Below are 25,165 nucleotides of genomic sequence, written 5' to 3'. Positions count from 1 at the left end.
AGCAAGGTTCATTTGATTTTGGGCTACCGTAGAGAGCACCTACTATAGAAGATCCAGAAAGACTAAGGAGGCTATATATGCTTGCTATAGCCCAGCATGAAGTAGATGTACTGAACTTGAACATAGCTGAGCACATCGAGGGACCTCGCCCGCAGAGAAGAAGACCCCGACGAAGACGACAGTGCTGGACTAAATCAAGAATATTAAGGCGTCAAGAGTTTGGTCTGTACGACCAACTCATGGTTGAGCTTCGCCAGGAAGATGTCACTACCTTCACGAACTTCATGCGCATGCCACCTGAAATGTTTGATGAGATCCTTGGACGTGTCAGAGGCAGATTGACGAAGCAGCACACCTTTTACCGAGAGCCCCTCGAACCTGGCCTGAAACTGGCGGTGACACTGCGACATTTGGCCTCTGGATCTAAGTATGCTGATATGAAGTTTGGGTGGCGCGTTCCATCCAACACAATCTCCGTCCTTGTCCGTGAAGTGTGCCGGGCGATCGTTGACGAGTATCTGGATGATGTGATGACCCCTCCAAGCACTCCTGAAGCCTGGCGTGAGATTGCCAACTAGTTCATGACAAGGTGTTGTGGTGCCCTTGACGGCAAACATGTTGCCTGCAGATGCCCTAACTCTCTGGATCAACCTACTACAACTACAAGGGTTCTATGGTGATTATGGCCCTAGTGGACGCAGATTACGGCAAGTTCATCTGGGCAGATGTTGGTGGTAAGTGTTCTTTCACATAATGTCTTTAGTGGAGATTGAATTAGATTATTGTTGGTGTTACTATTTGTATTGTATGTTTACGTTGATGTAATTTGTGTTTTTCATGGAAAGGAGCAGCATCCGACGCACAAATCTATAACGGGTCTGAGCTGAAAGAATGCATCGATGATGGCTCCATTGGCTTCCCACCAGCTGAACCCCTGCCCAACGACAACAAGGATGTGCCGTACTACCTAATCGGTGACGACGCGTTCGCCTTGAGGTCTAACATGATGAAGCCGTATTCGCACCGTGGTATGAGCGACGACGAGAGGATCTTCAACTACAGGCTGTCAAGGGCACGTCGTGTGGTCGAGAATGCCTTTGGCATCCTTGCCAATAGGTTCCAGGTTTTCCTCACCACTATGAACCATGCTCCCGCAACCGTAAGGCTCATCGTTACCACGTGCCTGTGTTTGCACAATCTCATGCGTATGAGGTATCCACGTCAGCAGAACATTCGCATGGACCGCGAGGACGATAATCATCAAGTAATTCCTGGACAATGGAGAACACAGCGCAATCTGGAGGACGCCGTCAATGTCAGAGGGCCTAACGTGGACAACAGACAGGGGAAGCGCCAGAGGAACCTCCTGAAACACTGGTGCAACTCAGAGGCTGGTGCTGTTCCATGGCAATTGGATATGATATGAAAACTCTTGGGACATGAACAATGTGTGTTGATGTGTTTATGTTTTCTAATGATAAGCATTAAAAATCAAAACTTCAGTGTCAAATTTAAATCATTTATTTAAAGAACATAAACCCCCAAAAATAACACCCGATATTTCGTAAATCACAAAAATAATAATAGCAAATCAACGTAACATGAAACAATTAAAGGAAATAATAATCATAATAACACATTCATACAAGTGCTCGGCCTCATCCAGGACCCCTGAGTTTTGACCATAATCGCTTTCAACTGCAATTACACAATAATAAACAATAGGAAATTAACAATTGTCTTTCACTTGCTATTCAATATCGTAGTATAGTCAGTATTTCTGATAACCTGACTCGCAGAGCTGCTGGTCTTGAATCAGGGACATGTAGGCAGAGTCCGCGGAGTTGAAGACCGAAATGGCTTGGGGCGGTGGTGATCCCCACTCACTGAGAGGTGGCTGCCAACCTCCATGCTGTGACTGGCACTCGTCCTGGCTCTGACACGGCTTCTTGCTCGAGGGGTGTTGCGACGAGGTCGTGTCACCAGTGATACTGAAAATACATTAAAAAATGAAAATTCAGATGGCTTCCTAGAGTGGAGACGAGTGATTTTGATCAAAGTTTGAACCGATCTAACTAGATCTAATTGTACTTTTGACTAACTTTCGTGCCAGCTATTGGTCAATTTTAGTAATGAGGCAAGTCTGGATATACGAGGGGGTGCCTAATTACGCACCAATTCTAGTTATAATTCAAAGCAATAGTAATAATTAAGCTCACCATGACAGAATCGAGGGCTGTCTGGAGGGGGTCTATTGGACCGGTCCTCTCTGTCGTCGTCAGTTGAATCCGACTCGCAGAAAAGCTTCGGGCCCGGCGAAAGTCCTTTAAACTCAGCCCCAGCAGCACACTTTTGACGTAGGCGGCGTAGGTGGTCCTTTCGGTGACTGGCTCGGGAGGCGGGAGTTGATCACGCAGCATCGTCAGCATGTCGCCGCTCTCCTTGGCCTTCCTCTGGAGGGTCGACATGTCGGAGGACACCGACAGGGCTGGGGTGGGTTGACGTTCTGTGACGTTCTCATCAAACTCAAACTTCATCCCTCTCCTCCGCCGCTGCCCGCTCAGCCTTATCCAGGTCGCCCTGACTTTCGGCTATGATCGCCTTCAACTAAAAAGACACGAAATGACACAGGTAAACACAGCGTGTTTGGAAATTGACAATAAACATTTGTACAGACATTTATCTTTTACTTATTATTCAGTATTGAAGAATAATTATATGATTAGTTCAATATCTGTATCAGTACTTACACTCTTGACGGGCTTCGATCGGTGGTTGACAGCACGGTGGAAAAATCCAAATTTGTCTTTTATCCATGTCTCCCTCTCCGCCAATTGTTGCTGGCCATCCCCACTCTTCTTCTTGTCCAACCTGGTAGATATTATAAGCATACGGCAAAAATATGGTAAGTATATAAGTATATGGTAGGTATGTGGTAAGTATATAAATTCCATTATTATTAAAGTCAGGGCAATTACTTGAAGCATTTTCCAAAATTTAAACGTAAATACTTGCCTTGTGAACATGTCCCTGAGGGACTTGAACCAGGTCCACAAGTGGTCCACGCTGATCTGCAGTTCTGTGGCCTTGGCCTCGAGTATCCGTTGCCTCTTCGCCTTGTTCCTGTAATCTGTCTTCTGTGAGTTCCACAGCAGTTCGTTTTCGCGGAAAAACTCCACCAGACTGTCCTCAACCGCCCGGTCCAGGATCCTGCAATCCTTTCTCTGCTTCTTCCCTCTCTTTGCTATGGTCGGACCGTCCACGTTGGGGTTTTCAGGGTGTTTAGGGTCTTCAGGGGGTGTCACATGGTGCGTTACTTCTCGGATGTGCTCTTCCTCCTGGTGTTCTTCTTCGTCCGAAGACATTGCTAGTGAAAGAGGCTTTGCATTCTTCTTACTTGCAGCGCTAGTAGCAGAAGCCCCCATCCCACCCTTTTTTCGTCTTGGCGGCATGATGCTGACTGTTCAAACTCACAAGAACAACTGAGTTCACTATGAAATTTCCAGCGTTTTGTACCCGTTCGACCGTAAAAATTACACACCAGTAAAACGCTATTCTGTCGTTATTCACACGTTAGTCACACGCTCAACACGCTCGTCTAACGTTGACAAATCGTTCGTCGCGCGCCAGTGGCACGTTAGCACACGCTAATGGTTTTCAGGGGTATCTTACTTGGTCGCTGTAACACGCTTCTCGTGCGTTAGACACACGCTAGTCATGCGTTAGGCACACGTTAATCACACGCCAGATGTGTCATCCTCATTCTAGAACGCTCAAAAATTGAACGATTGAAATGTTCAGAGAACGTTGACCAGAACGTCATGGTGTGACGGCCCCATAAGGAACTCGTCGGGTTCATAAAAAAGTGTTCGCTATATCTGAGGTACGCTATACGCATATAGCAAACATATTTTGCGATAAATGAACTATAAACAAACATCTGACGAAAAGCGAACAGGTCTTGGAAAACTGAAATAATTCGTATAATATTTATTTATTTGGGTTTTACGGCGCACCAACACGGTATAGGTTATATGGCGCCAAACAGGACTACAAATTTTGGTTCCACATCTCATTTACATCGAAATAAAAACATGAGGTATGGAATCAAAATTTGCATGCCTGCTGGAATCACAGAGTTACTGCAAAATCAAGTGTTAAGACCCTATTAGTCGCCTCTTACGATCATGCAAGGGTAAGGCAGTGGTTCCAATTCTTTTCATACACAGATCGTCTTCGTATAATATGGAATAGAAGTAGAATCTCTTACTTTGCAATCGTAGGGGGTAAAATATATTAGCCAATTATATTTCATCGAAATATAAAACAGTTTGATATGAATTAAAGTGAAATACATCCTAATCATAATGCGCTGTTAGGTACTCTATCGCACAATGACGAAGCGAGATAAATTATTAGATAAAAGATTGAAATTGCTCAAATTATTCTTATTTACTTACTTGCACAGGAATTTGAACATACAAGAAATATAATGTAGTCACATATATAGTGACTGATTTATAAATTTGCATACTACGGTATGTTTGCTGCGAAATTTGAAATTATTGACCAAGTTTGTCATAAATGAGTGATATGTCATGTTTAGACATAGGAATGTGTTCCTTTCAACCGAATTTTCACTATATGCAAGTTCGTTATTATCCATGTGTTCTTTTTAAAATATATAGGAAGAAATCGATTTCCTTATTCCCGAGATTTCTTTATAACCGAGTTCGCTATAAATGAGTGTTACTCCATATAGAATTAACCGAAAATGTTGTTTTATCCGTTTTGATGGCAATAATGTTCATTATCAATACTTTTACCAAAGTTATCTGTCAAATTCATGAAGATCAAAATACATCCCAAAGGAAGCAATGCAATTCAGACGTACAGAGACAGGACAGAGAAAGTACATGGTACATAACCATATGTTTTTAGAACGTTCCATCTGTAAAATGAATACTTTTATAGCTTAACTTGCGGCACGAATCAATGTTTCTCTCGGTCAAATCTCGGTTGCAGCTGAATTTGTTATGCCACCCTATATCTCAAAATCGGTATCAACATCGCAACGTTTAATAATACTTAATATCGGGTCATGGCAAATAGCAGAAACTATCAAAAATCTTTAGCAAATGGAATTACTATCCTTGCTATGACACCAACTATGATAGAAATTCACCCACCCTCCCTGTTAATCATAGACTATTTGAGAGAGACACTCTTGTCACAGGTTTATTAGAAGTTACAGGTGCCTTACTCTGTATCAAAAGACAGATAATTGTTCAGTGACATTGCGATATCATCTATTGAACCAATTGTCTTTACAAGTATTGTCTAAGATGTTGTAGATAATAATTAATACTTTGACAAATAGTTATTCATTTATATGATCACATTTGCCTTCCTACGAAATTTTGAAGCCATGAAAAGTACCATATTCTTGCCTTCTTACGAAACTTTGAAAATAAAAAGGTAAGGTTAGTTTTTCAGGAAGCTCTGAGCATCCCAAACACAACCAGAGATCTATAAATCGCAAAGTAGGCCCGCAACAAATAGAAACTGTAGTGGAAAGATATAGCCGACGGGTTGCTGCAACAATTCAATACAAATGCAATTTAATTATATGCAATATACGAAAATATGTAAAAAGTAGATAACAGGGTGAGTGTGTTGGGGGAAGTGGTAAAAAGCAGAGCTGAATATTCAGAATGCCACGCTTCAAAAATGCAAGTCTGTCTACACTGCAAACCCCACAAAGTGCCATACTCTAGCCTTCATACAAACCATTGAAGCCATACAAAACACTTTAATTTTGCCTTCCCACGAAAATTTGAAGCCATACAAACAACTGTAATTTTTGCTTAGAAAAACAAATGTGAAAATTGCTGTAAAATCATTTATATTCGTGGATTTTATGGTTAATTCAATCCCATTGATCATATAAATGTTCCATTCATGTAACTCCCAAATACACGAATCTAGATCCCCATGAAATATCCGTTGTGAAAACCACGATATTTAATGCCAACGAAAATAAACGATTTCACAGTATTTCTTTCTATGCATGCATCCACCCTAGAACGTTTTGACAGCATAATACAAGTAGGTTACTCTGCAATTATATTATATGGTTGCATTTTATGCTTCCAAAGGATTTTTTTATAGATTTTATTTTTATAGCTCATGCACACTATTTACACCTTAAGAACAGCTGTATAATTCAACTTCAATTAGTGAGGCTTGCCTTATCCGCTATCCTCGGTGTTTACCACAGTATGGTAATGAGCTAAAAGTGCAGACACGCATAAAGTTGATCTATACCTCTAATGTTCTAATGATTTCAAGTGCTTCAGTTTTTACACCCTTTATTACTTTCAACAAAAAATTGTTGTGAAGATAAAGTTGAATACTTCCATTCTTTCGTGAACATTGTTGTATGAAATGTGCTTATCATTTGACTGAAAACAATCTATTTTTATAACTTGAGGGTTGTACTCCAGATTAAAGACACATTATTATAGAGTCTGAAAAGTTATTAGTCGATATTAATAAACAAATAGTTTACGATAGTGATATATAAAGAATATATACACAGCTAACTTCAGCATAGAAATCTTACTAATTTAGTTCCAAGTTATATCATACCTGTTCTCCACATTCTCAAAAATAAAACTTACTGTTCAAATTAATGGTGTACTCTATACCATATTGCAGTGTTACCTTACCATACTGCATTTTTCTCATTCCGTGATGTAAAATTCTAATAAAGATATAACAGATTTAAAGTGTATTTATTATGTCTCCCCCAGGAGACATATTGTTTTTGCCCTGTCCGGCCGTCCGTCTGTCCGTCCGTCCATCCGTACGTCACACTTCATTTCCGAGCAATAACTGGAGAACCATTTGACCTAGAACCTTCAAACTTCATAGGGTTGTAGGGCTGATCGAGTAGACGACCCCTATTGTTTTTGGGGTCACTCCATTAAAGGTCAAGGTCACAGGGGCCTGAACATTGAAAACAATTTCCGATCAATAACTAGAGAACCACTTGATCCAGAATGTTGAAACTTCATAGGATGATCGGTCATGAAGAGTAAATGACCTCTATTGATTTTAGGGTCACTTCGTCAAAGGTCAAGGTCACAGAGGCCTGAACATTGGAAACCATTTCCGATCAATAACTAGAGAACCACTTGACCCAGAATGTTGAAACTTAATAGGATGATTGGACATGCAGAGTACATGACCACTATTTATTTTGAGGTCACTTGATCAAAGGTCAGGGTCACAGGAGCCTGAACAGTGACTTGAGAACCACTAGGCCACGAGTATTGAAATTTAGCGGGATGACTGGACATGCCAAGTAGATGATCCCTATTGCAGCCAACCATCAGTGTCTCTTTGACTTTCGCTCCTGACCCCTATTGACTTCTTGCCTATAGGACTTTGCATTGGGGGAGACATGCGCTTTTTTACAAAAGCATTTTCTAGTTTATTTGGGTTTTTACGGCGCACCAACACAGTATAGATTATAGGGCGCCAAACAGGACTACAAAGTTTGGTTCCACATTTCATTTACATCGAAATAAAGGATTTAAAGTGTAAAGATGAATATATGTTGTAATGTGTTTGTAAGCTACACTTAAAACCTCTCCCTCCTCTCTGTCTCCTCTCTCTCTCTCTCTCTCTCTCTCTCTCTCTCTCAACCTGTCCCTCTCTCTCTCTCTATGTTTGAAAGAAAACGCACTGTTGTTAAAATAATAAAGTAAAACAATTTTAACAAGAGCAGTCTGAAAAAACAGCATATCCCATCCTCTCCCTTTTATGGTGAAATGTTAGATAAATTAGTAATTTATGAAGCTGACTGCTCTGCAATAAAATTCATCCCATTCTTTCAATACACTTAACAGAACATCTAATTTTAACATTTTCTAACTTACAATAATTAACATAATATTCGTCGAATTAAATACGAAATGGGAGCGAATGCGAAACGGCGCCCGATATTCACGTTTAGTTTTAACTTGAAACCATGCGCCGCTTTTGGTGAAGTTACATGGTTAATATTTTAAGGTTTAATTGCTTATGTAATAGAACGCAGCTTTCAAACCGAAACTTTTTGCATATGAACTACATGTACACTTCCATTTAGTGGAAAACAACTTTTCTAATTTCGACTTCCTGTAGCAGATATTATATAACTTGACTAGTTCATAGGATGTCGTGTTTTTTATATGAAATATCAGTACAGCTATGAAAGGTCACTTTAAGAGAAAACATAGAACATAACTAATGACGTCTTATTTGTTTTCTTTAAAATATTACGTGTTTATGGCGCATAATGTGACATAAACGGACACAAAAAGAGTCTGTTAATTTTTCTAATGAATAAACGATTTCTTTTGACGTAAACTGTCTCATTGAAATTATTTTTAAACTTGGATAATGCTTATCACAGCACGACTTGGCAAACACCAACAAGAACGGATGAAGTCAGTATATCTGTAAATGCGGCATACACATTTTAGAACTTGTTATTTAAGCTTTTCCTCCTCTGTGTTCTGCCTTCAGTCACCCAGATCCCAATTCAAGGGAAAGGAAATGTTTTCGTTTATTTATAACATTGCGTGATATTTTTGAGACATATTGAACTGTTATTAATTTATAAAACACGACAAGTACAGAATACTAAATGTGATACATGACATAATATGTATAAGAACAATGTTTTATCACTAAATCATCCTTTTCCGGATTTTTATACGAGTTCACTCGACTGATCACATGACCTCGTAAGAATACGGATATTTACGACACCGCGAATTCATTTCCACTCAGAAATGTCCTTACACCATACATACAAAATCGGAAAATTAAACAATACAAATTAAAGCAATAACTATCTCCTGGTAACCTATAAGCTTTCCAAATGTTTACTGATAAGGCTTACGAATTGAAACTGATGACTGTTCTACCCGAACGCCACTTTTCACAGAATGGTATTACATAATTACATTTCATGAGTACATATCATAGAGTACCGAAATTAATTCTTTCACCTTTTCGGTTACATTCTGCATCTTCTGTTCATCTGCCTAAAGATATCAGTACTTTTTAAGACATACACCATCAATCAGCCTTTATCCACTTAAGCTACATTCTGTACAATCATTTTATATTCCACGTACTAGTTTAAATTCTCCAGCTGTTTTTCGTAATAATCTACGTATTTGTCTATCACCTTTAACTACTACTATACTGAAGAAATAAAAAATAAAACATACAAATTTTCCACAGAGATGTAGAGAGTACCTTTCTATTAACAAGTGCAATTCTAAGAGGTGCAATGTCTTCTGGCCTGTTTCGTCGGGCCCTTAAGGGTGTTTCTCTTGTTGCTGTGTCCTCTGAAAAGGCATTGAGTACATACGTTTATGGTTCTAAAGGTTTGCTTTTTATATATTTATACACGAGCATTTTTGTGTTTTACATGCCATGCCTTTTTGTTTCCATTACGTGTGTTAAAGATTCGCCTGGAGGGGATTACTTTTATTTACACTGTCCCGTGTCTTTGGAACATGGTAGGGGTAAAAGTGAGTTTGGATGCGCACCATAAACCGGTTTAAGCTCCCCAGTGGTGTTTTTGCCACTGACCGTTCAAAGGCTGTGCCCCACTGTGTTCCTTTGTTTGTTCGTTTTGTCCTCATGTGTTGGCTTTGTGCGTGTGTGTGTGTGTGTGTGTGTGTGTGTGTGTGTGTGTGTGTTTTGGTGTGCACGTCTGCGTGCTGTGGGTTTCATTTTGGGGAGGCTGCGTTGTTGGTAAGTGGCATTCCCTGTTTGATATTTGTCTTTGTTTTTTTACGGTTTTAACAAGCCGAGTACCGAAACACCTTTGATTAAGTTCAATACTGTAAACGTTAGTAACTTTATTTTAAAGCTTTTGTACTTTAAATTTATGATAAGGAACATTCTCAGACGTTCCCTTAAGCATTTTAAGCGCCAGGTTAAATGATCCACTCTTAATCTTTAGATTGTAGTTCAGTTGCGAAACGATTTAAGCAACTCTGCCGATACCTTGAGGACTTTTAGTTTAAACCATTACAAAATTTATCTTTCTTTAATAACACTTTAATTACTATACTATAAATATACCTTAAATGCATAGGATCACATTATACTGGCAGGTGGATTTGAGGGTCGAGAAAAATCCAGCAAACTGGTTCCTAGGTGGCCTTTTTCTGAATTGTCAAAACACATTTGCTTTTTTTCTAAAGAGGCTTAATCAAACCGATTCTGCTAATGCTTTTGTTTTTGCAGCGTTCTTTGCTTAAAACCTATCTTATCACAATTTATAACAGCAATCCTTTAGTGTCGTGCAGCGATCAATCGTTAAATGTCGCCAGTGTTTGGTATTATTTCCTGTCCTTTAGGAGCATAAAGCTTACTCAATATTCTTTAATAAAATAGTTCCGCTGAGGCCGTTTCTATAGGGCGTGTGGGTATATATTCCATTACCTCTCGTGCAGAGAATCAATAATACAGAGCCTGCTATTGTTTTGCTTGGCTGTGTCCTATGCTTTTAAATATATTACTTTTTCAAAGTAGGCATAGCAATGACATTATCAAGACATCTAGCTGTCGCTATACCTTCTCCAAACAACAGATGGTTCAATGTTGACATCAATGTCTGCAAATGTGTAAGCATTGGCTAGTATAATTAATTAATTAAAGGAGGCTTACCTGAGAGTTGAAGTTCAATTATTTTTCTACTGCTACTGGACCACAGGGTTAAATGAGATGAACATGTGATTCTACAAATGCCTTTCAGAGCATATAAATCTAAAATGCGGCCAATTGTAGTTGAAAGGTTCGTTTTGCGAAACAAAAATGTTTTAGAACAGTTAAAATAAAATCAATCGTGGAATAAATTGCAAATAAGCTGATATTTTTAGTGGCAAACATGCTTATTATGTTCATTTTATTGACATGAGAATATTTTCATTGATTTCATAAAGTAATACTTCCTGTTGCCACATAAATGCCAATATGAATGCATAGATTTTAATAGTCTTTTAATTGATATAAATCAATATCAGCTGATTTGATATGGTAGGACATGCATTATGAATGGTTTTATTGCATCAATGTGTTAGCATTGATCGTTTGTTCATTTTATTAATACAATCTTGCTGTAATAAAATTGAATACTTATAAATGCGTATGGACATAATGGTATAGTCTATACAGCCATTTCAAGAAATGTTTGATTTTCTCAACGCATCCAAGAGATTATATTGTTTCTTTTTTATTCTATTATTAGTACGTATACGTTTGTTCACATACTTCGGTCTTTTTATACCTTTCTGTGCGGCAATAAAATGATATAGGAAATACCTTGTGTTATTCTGTGATTTGACTGCCTATCACTGTCTTTCTATAACCCTATAAGATTCTTGCTTTGCACCATTCAAATTTAATGAGTGTGAGCTTCTGTAACTTTTTGTTGACATACTATGTTCCCACAGATATTTCACAGGATTCAAATGTTTGACATCTTAAACAGTCAGTATTCTATAAAATGGCAGTTCATAAGTTTATATTCATAACATAAACATATTTGAAAGGTAAAGGTCACATGTAGAGGACAAATATTAAAGGGTATAGGTTTTGACGGCTGAGTAACCTTTTATACATGCATTTATATAAAAATTTATCGTACTTTTATGCGATATAAATGGCACAATCTTGGGATATAATACATCTTGGCCTAACGTTTTCTCGGTGAGAATGGACATCCGACTTGAAACTGAACTTTGGATAAAACTTCACTTGCTAGCAAATTAGAATTATTTAATCATGTTTAGCAGTACACAGAAGTCGAGTTCTAAACATAAAGTTAGTTTTAGTTTTTCATCTGTTCACTGTTTCAATTCAAATTACCATATACATGCCAGGCCGTGTACATTGGCTGACGTAATAATGTTAACAGATGCTTCAGACAGACACACACCTATTTGATGGGTAATTCTAATAGAAATATAATTTAAATGAAAAGGTAAGATACATATTTCACGCAGACTTCCTGTATACAATTACCACAATTTTGCAAGAATTATAAACATCTTGAGAAATACTCCACTCCTTTTTATAGCTATTTTTTATGTTGAATGTTGCATATTTATTTTTTCCTCCATAAACTGCCAGATGCATGTATAAGTTTCCTGAAATATATGCTTCATCTTAAACCCATCAGTTATGTCTGAATACAACCTGATAAAATTCTCATCATTTACGGAATTGGAATATTCATTTATTATTTAACTCAATAACAGATTTTTAATTAATTTATGTTTTTAGCACATCCGGTACTCCGACTGGTGAATTAGCACTAGCTTTTTTGTAGCACTTAGTTTGAAACATGTGGTTTAAGAATTGCTTTTGGAGTTAAAGTGTATTTATAGGTTATTAGCTTTGTATCGGGAAATATGCACGAGTTCTTCAGCGAAAATATTGCGCGACTTTAGGAGCGCAATATTCTTCCGCTGAAGAACGAGTGCATGTTTCCCGATGCAAAGATAATAACCTTTTTATTACATACTCATCTACACGTATAAATATAATGTAAATACCATAATTTTGTTCAATAGCCTGAATAGGATTGACAATACTGAACTAAATAGAAGAAAATAGTACAACAACACATACTGAATTACGTCACGCACCCGATATGAAATTCAGGCGTCAGTATATGGAAAAATATTGACGTTTCCGGTACCAGTGTAACTTAACGGGGAATAGAAACGAGTATGTAATAAATATATATATATGTACTTGTATGTTGATATATACCGATCAAGTTACAATATATTCATTATTAAACTTTTGTTTTTGCCTAAAAGAGAATGACTGTTAATATAACTGGCCAATTAGAAGTTATTGTACCATTGGAATATATCGGTTATTAGATAAAAAAAAAATATACCAACGCCATTTACACAAAATGTCTCTGTCTGAAAATTAGCTATGCCTTGGTTGACCTCTACTAAGTATTTGACTGTCCATTGTCTTTAATCTGCATATAACAAATTCGTTTTACTTAATCATTTTTAAAAGAAGAGCAGCCGAGGGAATGTAGGTAATGAAATTAGTATGAGTAATCAGAAAGTACCTTGCAAGGAAATTAATTTTCTTCTCCCTGATTAATCAAGAGAACAAATAACCGATTTGGAAAAGTTAATTTATTCAAACAATTGAATTTAGGTGTAGTATTTTTTCTATTATCTTGCGTTAATTTCATGTTTACAGTTTATCAATAAAACAGCAGCTTTCTTTCTGTTAATCTTTGTTAATGGCTTCTTACCCTGTCAGTGGATCACTTAAAAAGTAATGTATTATTCAGCATGGATTTTCAATGTTAATGATACTACAAAAGGATCAATTAGAAGCTATTGTTCCATTTGAAAATAACGGTTATTAGATATAATTACCAAAGCAGTTTACACGGAAAATTCCTAGCTTTAAAATTCCCATTACCATGCAACATAAACAACATTTCACGGATTTACCGATGATATTGTCATTAATTTCATATTAATTATAAAAAAAGTAGAGCTACATGCATTTTTAGAGAACACACGGGCTTACATGTTAGGTCTAGTTGTTTCTCTCATTTTTGATGGTTTTATGACATATAAATTATGAAAACATACATGCATTTCTTAAGAACGCACACTTATCCAAGCTTTCATGTTAGGTCTAGTGGTTTCTCTCATTTTTGATGGTTTTATGACATATAAATTATGAAAACATACATGCATTTCTTAAGAACGCACACTTATCCAAGCTTTCATGTTAGGTCTAGTTGTTTCTCTCATTTTTGATTGTGATTTCTTTCTCCGACTGTCTATTAAACATGCAACATTTTAAAAACTATATTTAACCGATAGAAACGGTAGTGGAAATGCATGCTACCGTCCACGCCTTCTAGCCCCGGGTTGAGCAGAACTCAGAACTCAACATTTACACATGCTAAAAGTACAAAAAGCAATTTAGAGACATCCACAGAAGCCTTGCAAATTCCTAAGACAATAGTGGCTTTTTCAAACCTATGTATGATAAAACCATTGCGACTAACGGAGAGACGTGACCACAAAAATGCTCTTTTTCTTTGAAGGAAATGCAAACTGAACTATAACTTTACATATTTAAACCCAATTCACGATATGTCCTTGTGTCAGTAGCTTTCTTGCCGAGACTACGGTGTTATATATTATAAAAATGGAAATACCTTCGAATAAGCCAAATGTATATATGATTCTAAAGCAGCCTCAAATCCATCTGTTGCCTGTTGCCTCTATCTCATGATAATTTTGAGACATTTCAACAATATAAAACATTATTTTGAAAATGCTCGCAAGGCCAAAACAATTAAATATGAGTTTAAAGTCAAAGCAGATACATAAAGTTTCGTCTTTGAATAGAGTGGTATTTACAGGAGATAATTAATTGTTATAAAACTAAATATGTTGAATATGTCAGATGACATACATGTTTCAACAAACTTACTCCTGAATTTCTGGTAACATATGAGCCGCGCCATGAGAAAACCAACATAGTGGGTGTGCGACCAGCATGGATCCAGACCAGCCTGCGCATCCGCGCAGTCTGGTCAGGCTCCATGCTGTTCGCTTTTAAAGCCTATTGGAATTGGAGAAACTGTTAGCGAACAGCATGGAGCCTGACCAGACTGCGCGGATGCGCAGGCTGGTCTGGATCCATGCTGGTCGCAAAGCCACTATGTTGGTTTTCTCATGGCACGGCTCATATTATTGTTGTGATATTAGACACAATCTTTTCCACTATTTTGATTTTAGCTAGAAACTGTTTTTACCTCGGAAGTTCTTAATAAAGACATTCATTCAATTGTTTAATTTTGAAAGTAATATATATATTAAGTGAGTAGATTTTGATGTTGAAATGTGTGTATTATCAATTGTATCACATAATTTGCCTTTTTCGTTTACTCATTACTTAGGATACGCTGAAATGTCTTTGCAGCTGTAAGTATTACAAACATCGTTGGTGTAAGACAGCAGCTCTGTGGTCAATGGAAAATAAGATATATTTGCAAACATATATTGACAAGTAGCAACTCACCTGTCAAAGAAGGTTAAAACGTTTTCGCAAACATATTTTGACAAGTGTGTTGAGTTTTAGGGAAAATGTCGGCAATGGATTGTTTGCACAGTATGTAATATTCATAACAATATTTATATCATATGTTTAAACATTTTATCATCATTATTTGATGAAAAATAACACGCAATTGTTACCCTACATACAAAGTATATTCTTTCAAAAATATTAACATTCGTCATTATGCTTCCTTCTCAATTATGCTGATATATTGTATTATGTTAACATAAATAAATCATTAAACAACTTCTATTTTTTCTTTTTTCTCAGTAATATTTTTGCAGATGACGATAATTTTCAAAATTATATGTTTTCGCATCTAAGAGGCGGAGTATTCTGAGTAAAATATCAATTTTCGAGACATTTGTCTCACACGAGTCACGGACTACTTTATTTATATATGATGAGCTGTGTTTGCCACTACCATCCACATTAAGTTGTTGATTAAAATTTCACACTTACAACTCGGTACAACCTCGAGTTCGTTTTAAGGAAAAATTCCTTGCTCGGATCTTTTTATCCACACGGGTGAAAGGGATAGCATCGTTTTAATCTTTTTTTATAATTTTGTAAATGGGAAATGAATAGAGATAACTTACAAATAAATGATGAAAATTCTATTCTTTCATAATGATAAACATGTCATGGCAGTCATGTAGTAATATTGGTCTGACAACGTCACTGTTGTAACCAAAAAAAAAACATTTATAACTTTAGTTGCAAGCGGGTGAATTAGCTGAAAAGTCCATAGTTTGATTTATTTGAAGGATATACAAAAATATTAATTGTTAAATTCATACACAGCCGCCGGAAAAAAACCCCATATAGATGCACTTTACAACTTAGGCCACTTTGCTTGAAAAACTATATTTTTATCTCCCTGGATGTTATATTGTGTTAACGAATTTTACAACCTCGTTTTAAGGAAAAGTCCCTTGCTCGGATCTTTTTATCCAGACGTCGTGAAAGGGGTAGCATCGTTTTATTTTTTTTTATAATTTTGTAAATGGGAAATGAATAGAGATAACTTATAAATAAATGATGAAAATTCTATTCTTTCATAATGATAAACATATCATGGCAGTCATGTAGTAATATTGTTCTGACAACGTCACTGTTGTAACCAAAAAAACATTTATAACTTTAGTTGCAAGCGGGTGAATTAGCTGAAAAGTCCATAGTTTGATTTATTTGAAGGACATACAAAAATATTAACTGTTAAATTCATAAACAGCCGCCAGAAAAAAGCCCTATATAGATGTATTTTACAACTTAGGCCACTTTGCTTGAAAAACTATATTTTTATCTCCCTGGATGTTAGATTGTGTTAACGAATTTTTGCATTTGACTGTTTAGTGCACATTTGACACATGTAAAAAAACTTTACTAGGGTTTCAGAAAGCAAAATGCATTTGTTTTGAAGATCTTTATCATCGTGTATATAAAATGACCCGTATACATTTATTTTCTTGCTGGCTGTGCATATGTGGGCGCTATCTGTCGTCAGGGAATCATAAATTGCAGAGATCTGTATGAATACACTCAGTTTTCAGTATCTAGGTCAAAGCTGTTCCCTAGACACATTCAAAAAGCTTAACATAGTTATACAGTGTATGCTTTGAATGTGTTTTTTTTTCCGTTCGGAAAATTATCATTGTGTTTTTCTGTACCGACCAATGTGTTTGTGTCGTGAATGGTTCGAATCAGATGGCTAGTATTCCTTTGTTTGTACTCAATGAGAATGGAGCATTATAGTTGACCAAAAGCATTTTATCTAAAACAATCACTCATATGTTTTAATAATGCACTTCCTCACTGTTGAAACGCAGTTCTCTATCATTTTGGGCATTTTGCTACCTGTTTAGCATCTCTTCAAAACATCTTGATCATCCAACGTTCGATAATACTCATATATATTACCAATAAATGAGAAATTGTAAATCAATACATTAATATTAATAATTTTAAAAACTGCAGTTAATGCACAGGAAGGGAAATATCTTAGTTAACGGGTACGTAAACAGCAGTACAGCTTGAAGAGATGCGTTCGTGATGTTTCCAAATAATTATTCGTCTCAGTGATTCATTATCCGAATATGATCTATATGTCTGCACATATCGTTGTGGAACTCCTGTGGGAGGGAAGATATATAATTATCAACATTGATTCTGACTGAAATATATATATCGATTTTTATATAAGAAAAAAAAAAGGCCAGCAACAAAGAGAAACTGTACCGGAATATATAACAGACGGGTTGCTTCAAAAATCAAACAACAAGTCCACAATGCATATACATGATCACAAGGTCAAAACACTTGCAAATGTTTCGTGTTACCCGTGATTTTACATATTTTTACGAATCCGTAAACGACCAAAAAAAAAGCACAATAAGGTTAAACTAAAATAAGTTCTCGTTTTGAATATTGCAGTCAGTACGTTTGTATACTGAAGAACACTCAGTTTTCAAGCTGTTTTATTTTTCACAGAGTATGTCTCAAATTAATCGTATACATTGTTAACCTTGTTACATTGTGATCACTTTGTAGACTATTTCTGGTTAGGATAGACATATATTAGATTAGAAAAAAAGCAATAACTTGATCGGTACAATATTTTGTATCTCCAGGTGCAATGTTTACGTCAGTGATTGGAACTCAAGTTCAGGTGACATCATGTCTGATTTTGGCAACTGGAGCTTTTCTCCTAATTTTGTTTCAACTTAAAACATTCCATCAGCAGACGCCAGGGCAACCGAGCATATTCGAGGACGAGCCAAGGGGCACATGCAATAGCAGAGCTAAATTTATCTACAGCGGTGGCTTCTCGGCTATATTTCAGTTGTTTTCAGGTAAGTTCCCCTTTTCTAGAAATCTGATCACAATTTTTGTATTTTGAATACTCCAATATATGTTTCTAGTTTTCCATCGACAAGTGGTTCAAACCGTTGGTCTACAATCACAGCCACTTTACCGCTGTAGGTTCAAAATCTTAATGAGGAATGTAGCATTATTTCCTTGCGAGATAAATGTTTAACTGGTTTAGGGAATGTCAGTGATTTTACGCTTTGGTCTGGAAATATAATGCAGAGAAGCATCTTGGTTTTCTTTTGATATTAAAGCTGAAAGTTGTAGTGTGACTAAAGCTATTCCAGTGTAACATTAAATAAAGTGAAAATTGTTACTGTTTGTGGCAACGCTTTCAAAATATATATCCAAAGAATAGACAGTTATATGTTAGTTAATCACTATAACACCAATAAACCTGCTATATCTACGCCAAGGGCATGTACTATAACATCGTTGTATTATATCTGTATTTTCAGGAATTTTACTAGGATTAGTTATCATTGACTTCGCTAAGAAGTACTACGCTTTTGGTAAACCAAGACCACCTATTCCATATACACTTTTTATAGCTGGTTTGGGCGCAGTATGTTCCGGCCTATGCGGTATCATTGAACTAGCTATAGCATTCCGGACAAAAGAAGACCGTAGTCGGCGTTTAAGCAGTGCGGCTGATAAACACTGCACCCCACAACAGCTAATACCTCTAAATCAAATTCAAGGTCAAAGTCATAAGAAAGGTCATTATCATGAGTCACAGTTAAGAAATATATCAGTTGACGAGGGTGATTATTATGGACAGGATTATGACGTAGAAAATCCAGCTTTCCATACACAAGGAGGGAGAAAGTCGGACGTATCCAGCTCACTATTTCCAGGATACAGACTTGGAAGACAAAATTTACAAGGACATGATAAGAAATGGTGGAGAAAAGTTACTTTCGCAGCGTTTACAGTATTGTAAAGTAGATCAGAGAGATATACTCAATATGTATGGAACTATCTCAATCAGTCATATTGGAAGAGAAATTATTTTATATACGGAATATTATACAAGCGTGTTGGTGTGTGCGTTTATATCACATCTCGTAGGTTGTTTTACGTTTTGTATCACCTTTGTCCGAAAAAATAGGGTGATACCAAAAGTAACAAAAGCAACGAGATGTGATACGATATGTTTAGATAAACACTTATGTTTACACTTAAATGTATTACCTTCCTACTCATGTTGTATCATAATCGACTCCGTGTTTTCGGTTTCCATCTTACCCTAGTCGGTTGATTGGACAAACTGACTGTACTACTTTCGATTAACGCCAAACCGACCGACACGGACTTTAGAGACACCGAGTCATTGCTGATACAAGACGATGTAGGGCCTATCACTTTATTTGATAAGTCCTTTATTTTGAACGGAAAATGTATAGCTGCTATTTCATCCACCTGAGCCATAACAGGATGTTTTCGTTAGCTACAGCTCTATTTTGCAAGGTCCAGATATAAATTATAAATCATTCTAAGGTCTCCGAATGTGGTAGTAGACTTTTTACAATTATCAATTTTTCTTTAATAATGTCTATTTTATAGCAAAAAAATGAACTCTCCCGTTATAAAAATTGGGCGAAATCACAACATCGGAACAATTAGAAATTTACAAAACGTTTTCATAATAGTCTATGCACAAATGGGGCAAAAAATTGAATAAAGAAAGATATATAGTCAGAAATGGCTGAAATGTACCAGTGAAAAAAACAACATTATTTTATTTTTTACTTTAAATTCATAACTAGTGAAATGTAAATGTAGAAAAGTAGAAAGTTTCTGCAACAACTCTCAGAGCTCTTTAGAATGGTATATAATATTAATAATATGAATTAAGGCAATGCCTCAATCGGGAGTCGTTACAGTTCATCAGCCTGCCCGGAAATATGCGTTTGTATCAATTTAAAGGTAGATTTTGGAATAAAAATCCATACTGCACATATTTGTTCTGATGTGCAAGACGTTATGGCTCGGACAAGCTATGTGGACGCTTATTACGCACAAGGAAAAGGCGTATTCTTCAAAAAAATCCGACGTCAGACGCTCTGTGCACGTGCCGGCAGACCACATGTTTTAATTCGATCCCATTCGGTATATATCGCATGTTACCGTAGAGGGATCGGTAGGATCGATTCCCTGTTATAGTATTGCCTTATATTAAAGAGAAATCGAGACATATTGTGGAAATAAGCTTTTTCTGACTCTCATGTAAATTGTGAGTGTTACGTAATGCGTATGAAAGCATGAAACTTGCTCTTGGACTATTGCAGAATTGTAAGTATCGCAGATTTCCATATATCATTATCTACCTCTAGTTTTAATCGCGCACCTGCTGTATCCTGAAAATCTGCCTTTAACTCTACAATGAATATGCTATATACAGATACAGTATTCATATTTTTTTCAAAAATGCTCAAGATCTGAATTGTCTATCATCGGTTAAACACTTTCATTTTCCCTGAACAAAAATGTTCGTTACTTTATGTACTCATCTGTTAGTAAGCATGTTATAACATTTATTGTTATAAAATAAAACATCACCTTTTCAATTCATAATATCCCGAAAGCAGTAAGTTAAGTCACAAATTTTCTTTTGTCTTTTTTTCTCTTCAAATGCATTCATCTTTTGTAAAAGTGTTAGAGCGTTTTTGTCCTAGAGGCGCGTCTAAACAAGTTTTGTGTGTCTTCGACATGTTGTATGCCAAGAAAATGCAAGATTGTAAAAGATATCCACATATATACTAGAATATTTTCTGAACTGTTTTTGGTTATTTAATTTGGCTGTTATTTCATGGCCGTGCTTTGAAAACCCGTAAAATTTGTGCTTTTCCTACCAATCGCCTAGGACAATCAAAGCATGCAGTTTATTACGTTAGAGCACCATTAGCTTGATGTCGTCTGCCGCTGGAATTTTATCCGTGGGACATTCAAGGACTATTGGATGAAGCAGTGAGGTCAGGAACGATAACTTCATAAAATCGAGTTACTGTATCTTGTTTTGATAATACAGTTCTTTTCTAATTTTCTGATCTGTTATAGTTTGCCAACAGCTTCGATCAGAGATAAATTGAATGTATTTTTTTTTTTCGTACTTAGCCTATTCCATAATTGTCTTTCAGATGACTGCTTACACTGCTGTTAATATTATTGTTTTCCATTTTGATTTCATTTTAAACCTTTTAAGCGGTCTACATTTGAATCGCATTACATTTCATATGTTTGGCCAATTTAAAAGACCGGTTGTTTTGGTTTGTTTTTATCAGTTATCATAAAACCTTTTTGTAGAATATATGTGATTCGTTACAGGCAAATCGACCATGCAATTTTGGGCCATTGTTGTCCATCTGGACATCTCTACTAATATTCACATGAAGATAATGCTACATATAAACTTATATTTCATGTATTATATATTTTAAAGAAATGTGGTTTTCAAACAGACTTGTATATTCGTAAGATATAATAATAAAATGGATATAAATATCAATAATCCTTTGTTTCTGCTTGATCAAAACAATACGTTGGAAAACATAAACAAGAAAAAGGCATTATCATAATACAACGAGTTTTTCTCAATTTAGTTACATTGTGTATTAAAACTGATTTATTTCCTTAAAATAAATACAACTTCAGTTAGGTTTGGCAGAAAATTTGTTTATCTTTCCCTTGCTGTTGCTCTTTTCTTTCTCTCAATAATATCCTAATCATTGCATCATGAAGAAATAAACATACTTCATTCATACTCACGATACTTTACTTTGCATATTTATAACAATATATGTATCTTATTATAATATGTTATTATCTTATTATTCACTCGCATCTCGATATAATATCTATAGCCGTGGAAACTTTATGTCAGATTTGAATGGTGGAAAGTGTAATAGTAGTTATTCGGTCGAGAAAGGTAATACATTTTTTTTTTTCAATTTGAGCGCATTTGCGTATAAATGGAGAGCAAATCGAGGATCGTGTCACTAGTGGAATATATTTACATGAAAAGACACTTAAATGCGGTATAATGAGGTTTCTTGACTACAGCTGACATGTATGTATGTCTTTTGGAAAATAGTTTTTTTGACTTATTGATCATTAGACTGTATACAGAAAAAGAGCTGACGTGATTAACTTTTACATGTAACAAAGTACAGTTTCTTTTAAAGTCCCATAAGGCTTTAAATATCATATTAAACAGCTGTCCAAATGGATTTTATGCATAATTATTTGGTTAGAAAAGCACTACCTGAAATACTACACATGAACTTACACAGTTAGAGCTATAAAGTGGGGGGGGGGGGGGGGGGGGGGGGTAATCAAAAATGATATTTTAAATAAAACTTTATACTATGTTAATCAATATTCAAACCTTTGACAAATATTTGAGAAAACAGTTACTGGAAGTAGGATTTAACAAGAAATTCATACAGTTTATATTCATAATAAAAGGTGGCAGCCACATTATGAACAACTTATGAGCCTTTAATGGTATATTACACTATATGAGGCAAATAATGTAATTTGCACAAAATTAACTGCAGACAAAGCGGAAAGACATAAATCTACTTCTAATTTTTGTTTTCATTTTTGAACAAGGGAGATCATTTTTCCAGCAAATCAAAATCATATTTGTATCATATAGATATGTTATCACGATGGTTCTGTTAAATTGGTGGTATTTTAGATAGAGTTGTGTACAGTTAACTTGAAAAGATAAAAATTGTAAATCTCTTGAAAAATGCAAAACTTGGTCTTGATAAAACTACAAATTGTCGAGTTTTACTGACGAAGATTTTCTGTAAAATAAAGGTGTTTTTGTCGAACTTGAAAGAAAATAGTTCCCTTTTTTAGGTGTTATAGCAGTAATTCGGTCAAAATATTTCGAAGGTCTAGTAAAATGCACCAAATAAGCAGAGTCAATTTTTTCTCTATTTTAAAGCATTTGCGTGTACATTTAGGGCCAAGAGTACCTTTGTTTATTTCTTGTTTACATGTAATTTACTTGAAAACGAAAGTAGGATACAGGACCATTTTCTGGAATGTAACAATATGGTGGTACTTGAATACAGTTGACTTGCACTTTACCGCATAAGATTCAACACTTCTTTCATATTTGCTGTTAAAGCATATAAATGGATGTCTTAAGAAATAAGTCTTTGACTTAGTGAAAATCTAAAAAATGTATGTCAAACTGGATCTGAACAACTCAAATAAAAGATATATCTAACAAGAAAATATCGGGAATTATTATGAGTCCACGATTACGGTCAGCTTGCTGCTATGATAGAATACTTCTACCATTTGAGAAATCAGCCGATTATAGGCTTATTATTATATAACAATTATTTCAACTTCTATTCATTACCAGGATTAAACCTTGTATTGGCAGAAGACAATTACTTCTTTTATATTGAAAGAGCAGAACACTGATAAATGTTTTCCGTTAGATTACAGAGGAATAAGCATAATCTTATGCATAAATGAGCCATGCCATGGGACAACCAACAGTGGCTTTGCGACCAGCATGGATCCAGACCAGCCTGCGCATCCGCGCAGACTGGTCAGGATCCATGCTGTTCGCTAACAGTTTCTCTAATAGAAATAGGCTTTGAAAGCGAACAGCATGGATCCTGACCAGAATGCGCGGATGCGCAGGCTGGTCTGGATCCATGCTGGTCGCAAACAACTATGTTGGTTTTCCCATGGCACGGCTCAAATAAACTGTATAACTCGATAGATAGTAATCGCATTACTTAGAAAGCAATAACATCTTTGCTGACTAAGAAAATAGGTAAAGACCCAAACGCTCGTGTGCGGAACAAGTACACATACTTAGATGCCTTATATTAAACAGTATATATCAATTGTTCGGACAAAATGGGTCGATTTCATAGATAGAGACTTCCTCCTTTAAGAAAACTGTAACTCAATAATATATAATGGAAACAGTATAGCTCTATTGAAAGCATTTACACGTGTTTTTAGGTACAAATTAAATGCACAGTCTTGGTCTCCTTGATTGTGGTAAGCCAGTAGAAGACGTAAAGGTATCACTGTCGAAGTGTACGCACAATATAGTGCTCATATCAAACACGGTAGAACTATAGTTGTTGAACGCAGCACAACTGGTGTAACAACGTTCGCGAGTACTAATCAACACCAGTAAATCTAAAATATGCATTTGTTAGGCTGGTCGCACAAATTTTACATCTACTTCAGTTCTAAACATGTTGTAGTAAAAGACGTTTGAATACTGCAAGACTGTGTAATAAAAGAAACTTCATATTTATAGAAATATTACCAATTGACGTTTATCCCTGTTTTATTGTTTGCTTCTTGTTCATTCATTACATCTATATCTTGTATCTTTGATTCGTTTTTTTTTGTTACACGTAAATAGTGTCTGACAAAATAATTATACGCCAGCTACCACAGTAATATGTGCTCCACTTCAAGGCAGATAATTTGCTAAGCAAACAACACATTATTGAAAAATACCTGTACAACAATAAAGTAAGGCATGCCATAGCTTCACATGCGGAACAGATTATTATCTTAAATACTTCTAATATAATGTTATGTGTTGCATCAATTTGTTTGTTGTATTGCGTCCGGGCAAGGAAAATGTAAGACACTGACGGACAAACATATACTTTTGCTGATGTTATTTAAAAAAGACATTAGATTTTTAATTTTCAAAACTTTTTTAAGTGTGCTTCTTGCAGTTTTATAACTGTATCTATTTTTGTGCCCATAGTTTTCAAATCCTCCATCAAACTTATCGAAATTAAATGTTTGATTTCAGGTACAAGTAAGCGCTCTTAACGTATTGTAGCAAAAAAGGGGAAGAAACACAACACGTATAACTCTTAAAGGCTAAATACACATGTGGTGTAAATATTCTCTAAATTAGTTTGCAACATTGACTTCGTGTCGTTTGTCCCTCGACTATGTAGTTGAAGGAGCTGACGGTCGGTTGTTCTATCAAGGTATCTGACCAACAGCTTCTGAAATAATACCCAGAGACAGAGCTGTGTTGATAAGACTTAAAACGCAACAAGATCACAAGAAGAGCATAAAT

At 35.9% G+C, this 25,165-nt stretch overlaps 2 protein-coding genes across 2 annotated transcripts in view; one reads left to right on the top strand and one right to left on the bottom strand.

The window, feature by feature from the left end:
* The window catches only part of LOC123563561 (uncharacterized), a 33,742-nt gene extending 12,293 nt beyond the window's left edge, over positions 1–21,449 (top strand). Inside the window, exons 2-3 of the mRNA XM_045356418.2 lie at positions 17,829–18,050; positions 18,525–21,449. Coding sequence (XP_045212353.2) covers positions 17,829–18,050; positions 18,525–19,009 — 707 coding nt within the window. The 3' untranslated portion in view covers positions 19,010–21,449. The remainder of the gene's footprint in view (positions 1–17,828; positions 18,051–18,524) is intronic.
* Positions 2,322–3,616, bottom strand: LOC128552112 (uncharacterized). The gene is made up of 2 exons (XM_053533128.1): positions 2,751–3,616; positions 2,322–2,607 (listed from the first exon to the last, which is right to left on the bottom strand). The coding sequence occupies exons 1-2, from the start codon at positions 3,450–3,452 to the stop codon at positions 2,527–2,529; spliced, it is 783 nt and encodes a 260-aa protein (XP_053389103.1). The 5' UTR covers positions 3,453–3,616; the 3' UTR covers positions 2,322–2,526.
* Positions 21,450–25,165: the final 3,716 nt, after the last annotated feature.

Source organism: Mercenaria mercenaria, chromosome 2 (assembly GCF_021730395.1).
Source record: "Mercenaria mercenaria strain notata chromosome 2, MADL_Memer_1, whole genome shotgun sequence".
NCBI classification, from domain to species: domain Eukaryota; kingdom Metazoa; phylum Mollusca; class Bivalvia; order Venerida; family Veneridae; genus Mercenaria; species Mercenaria mercenaria.
This window is presented reverse-complemented; position numbering and strand designations above follow the sequence as displayed.

What these genes read in the sequence shown, in the direction of transcription:
- LOC128552112 (XM_053533128.1), bottom strand. Translation starts at nt 3,452, where the DNA reads ATGCCGCCAAGACGAAAAAAGGGTGGGATGGGGGCTTCTGCTACTAGC. An exon ending in GATCGAAGCCCGTCAAGAGT is followed by an intron (nt 2,608 to 2,750) that starts GTAAGTACTGAT and finishes GTGTCTTTTTAG; the next exon opens with TTGAAGGCGATCATAGCCGA.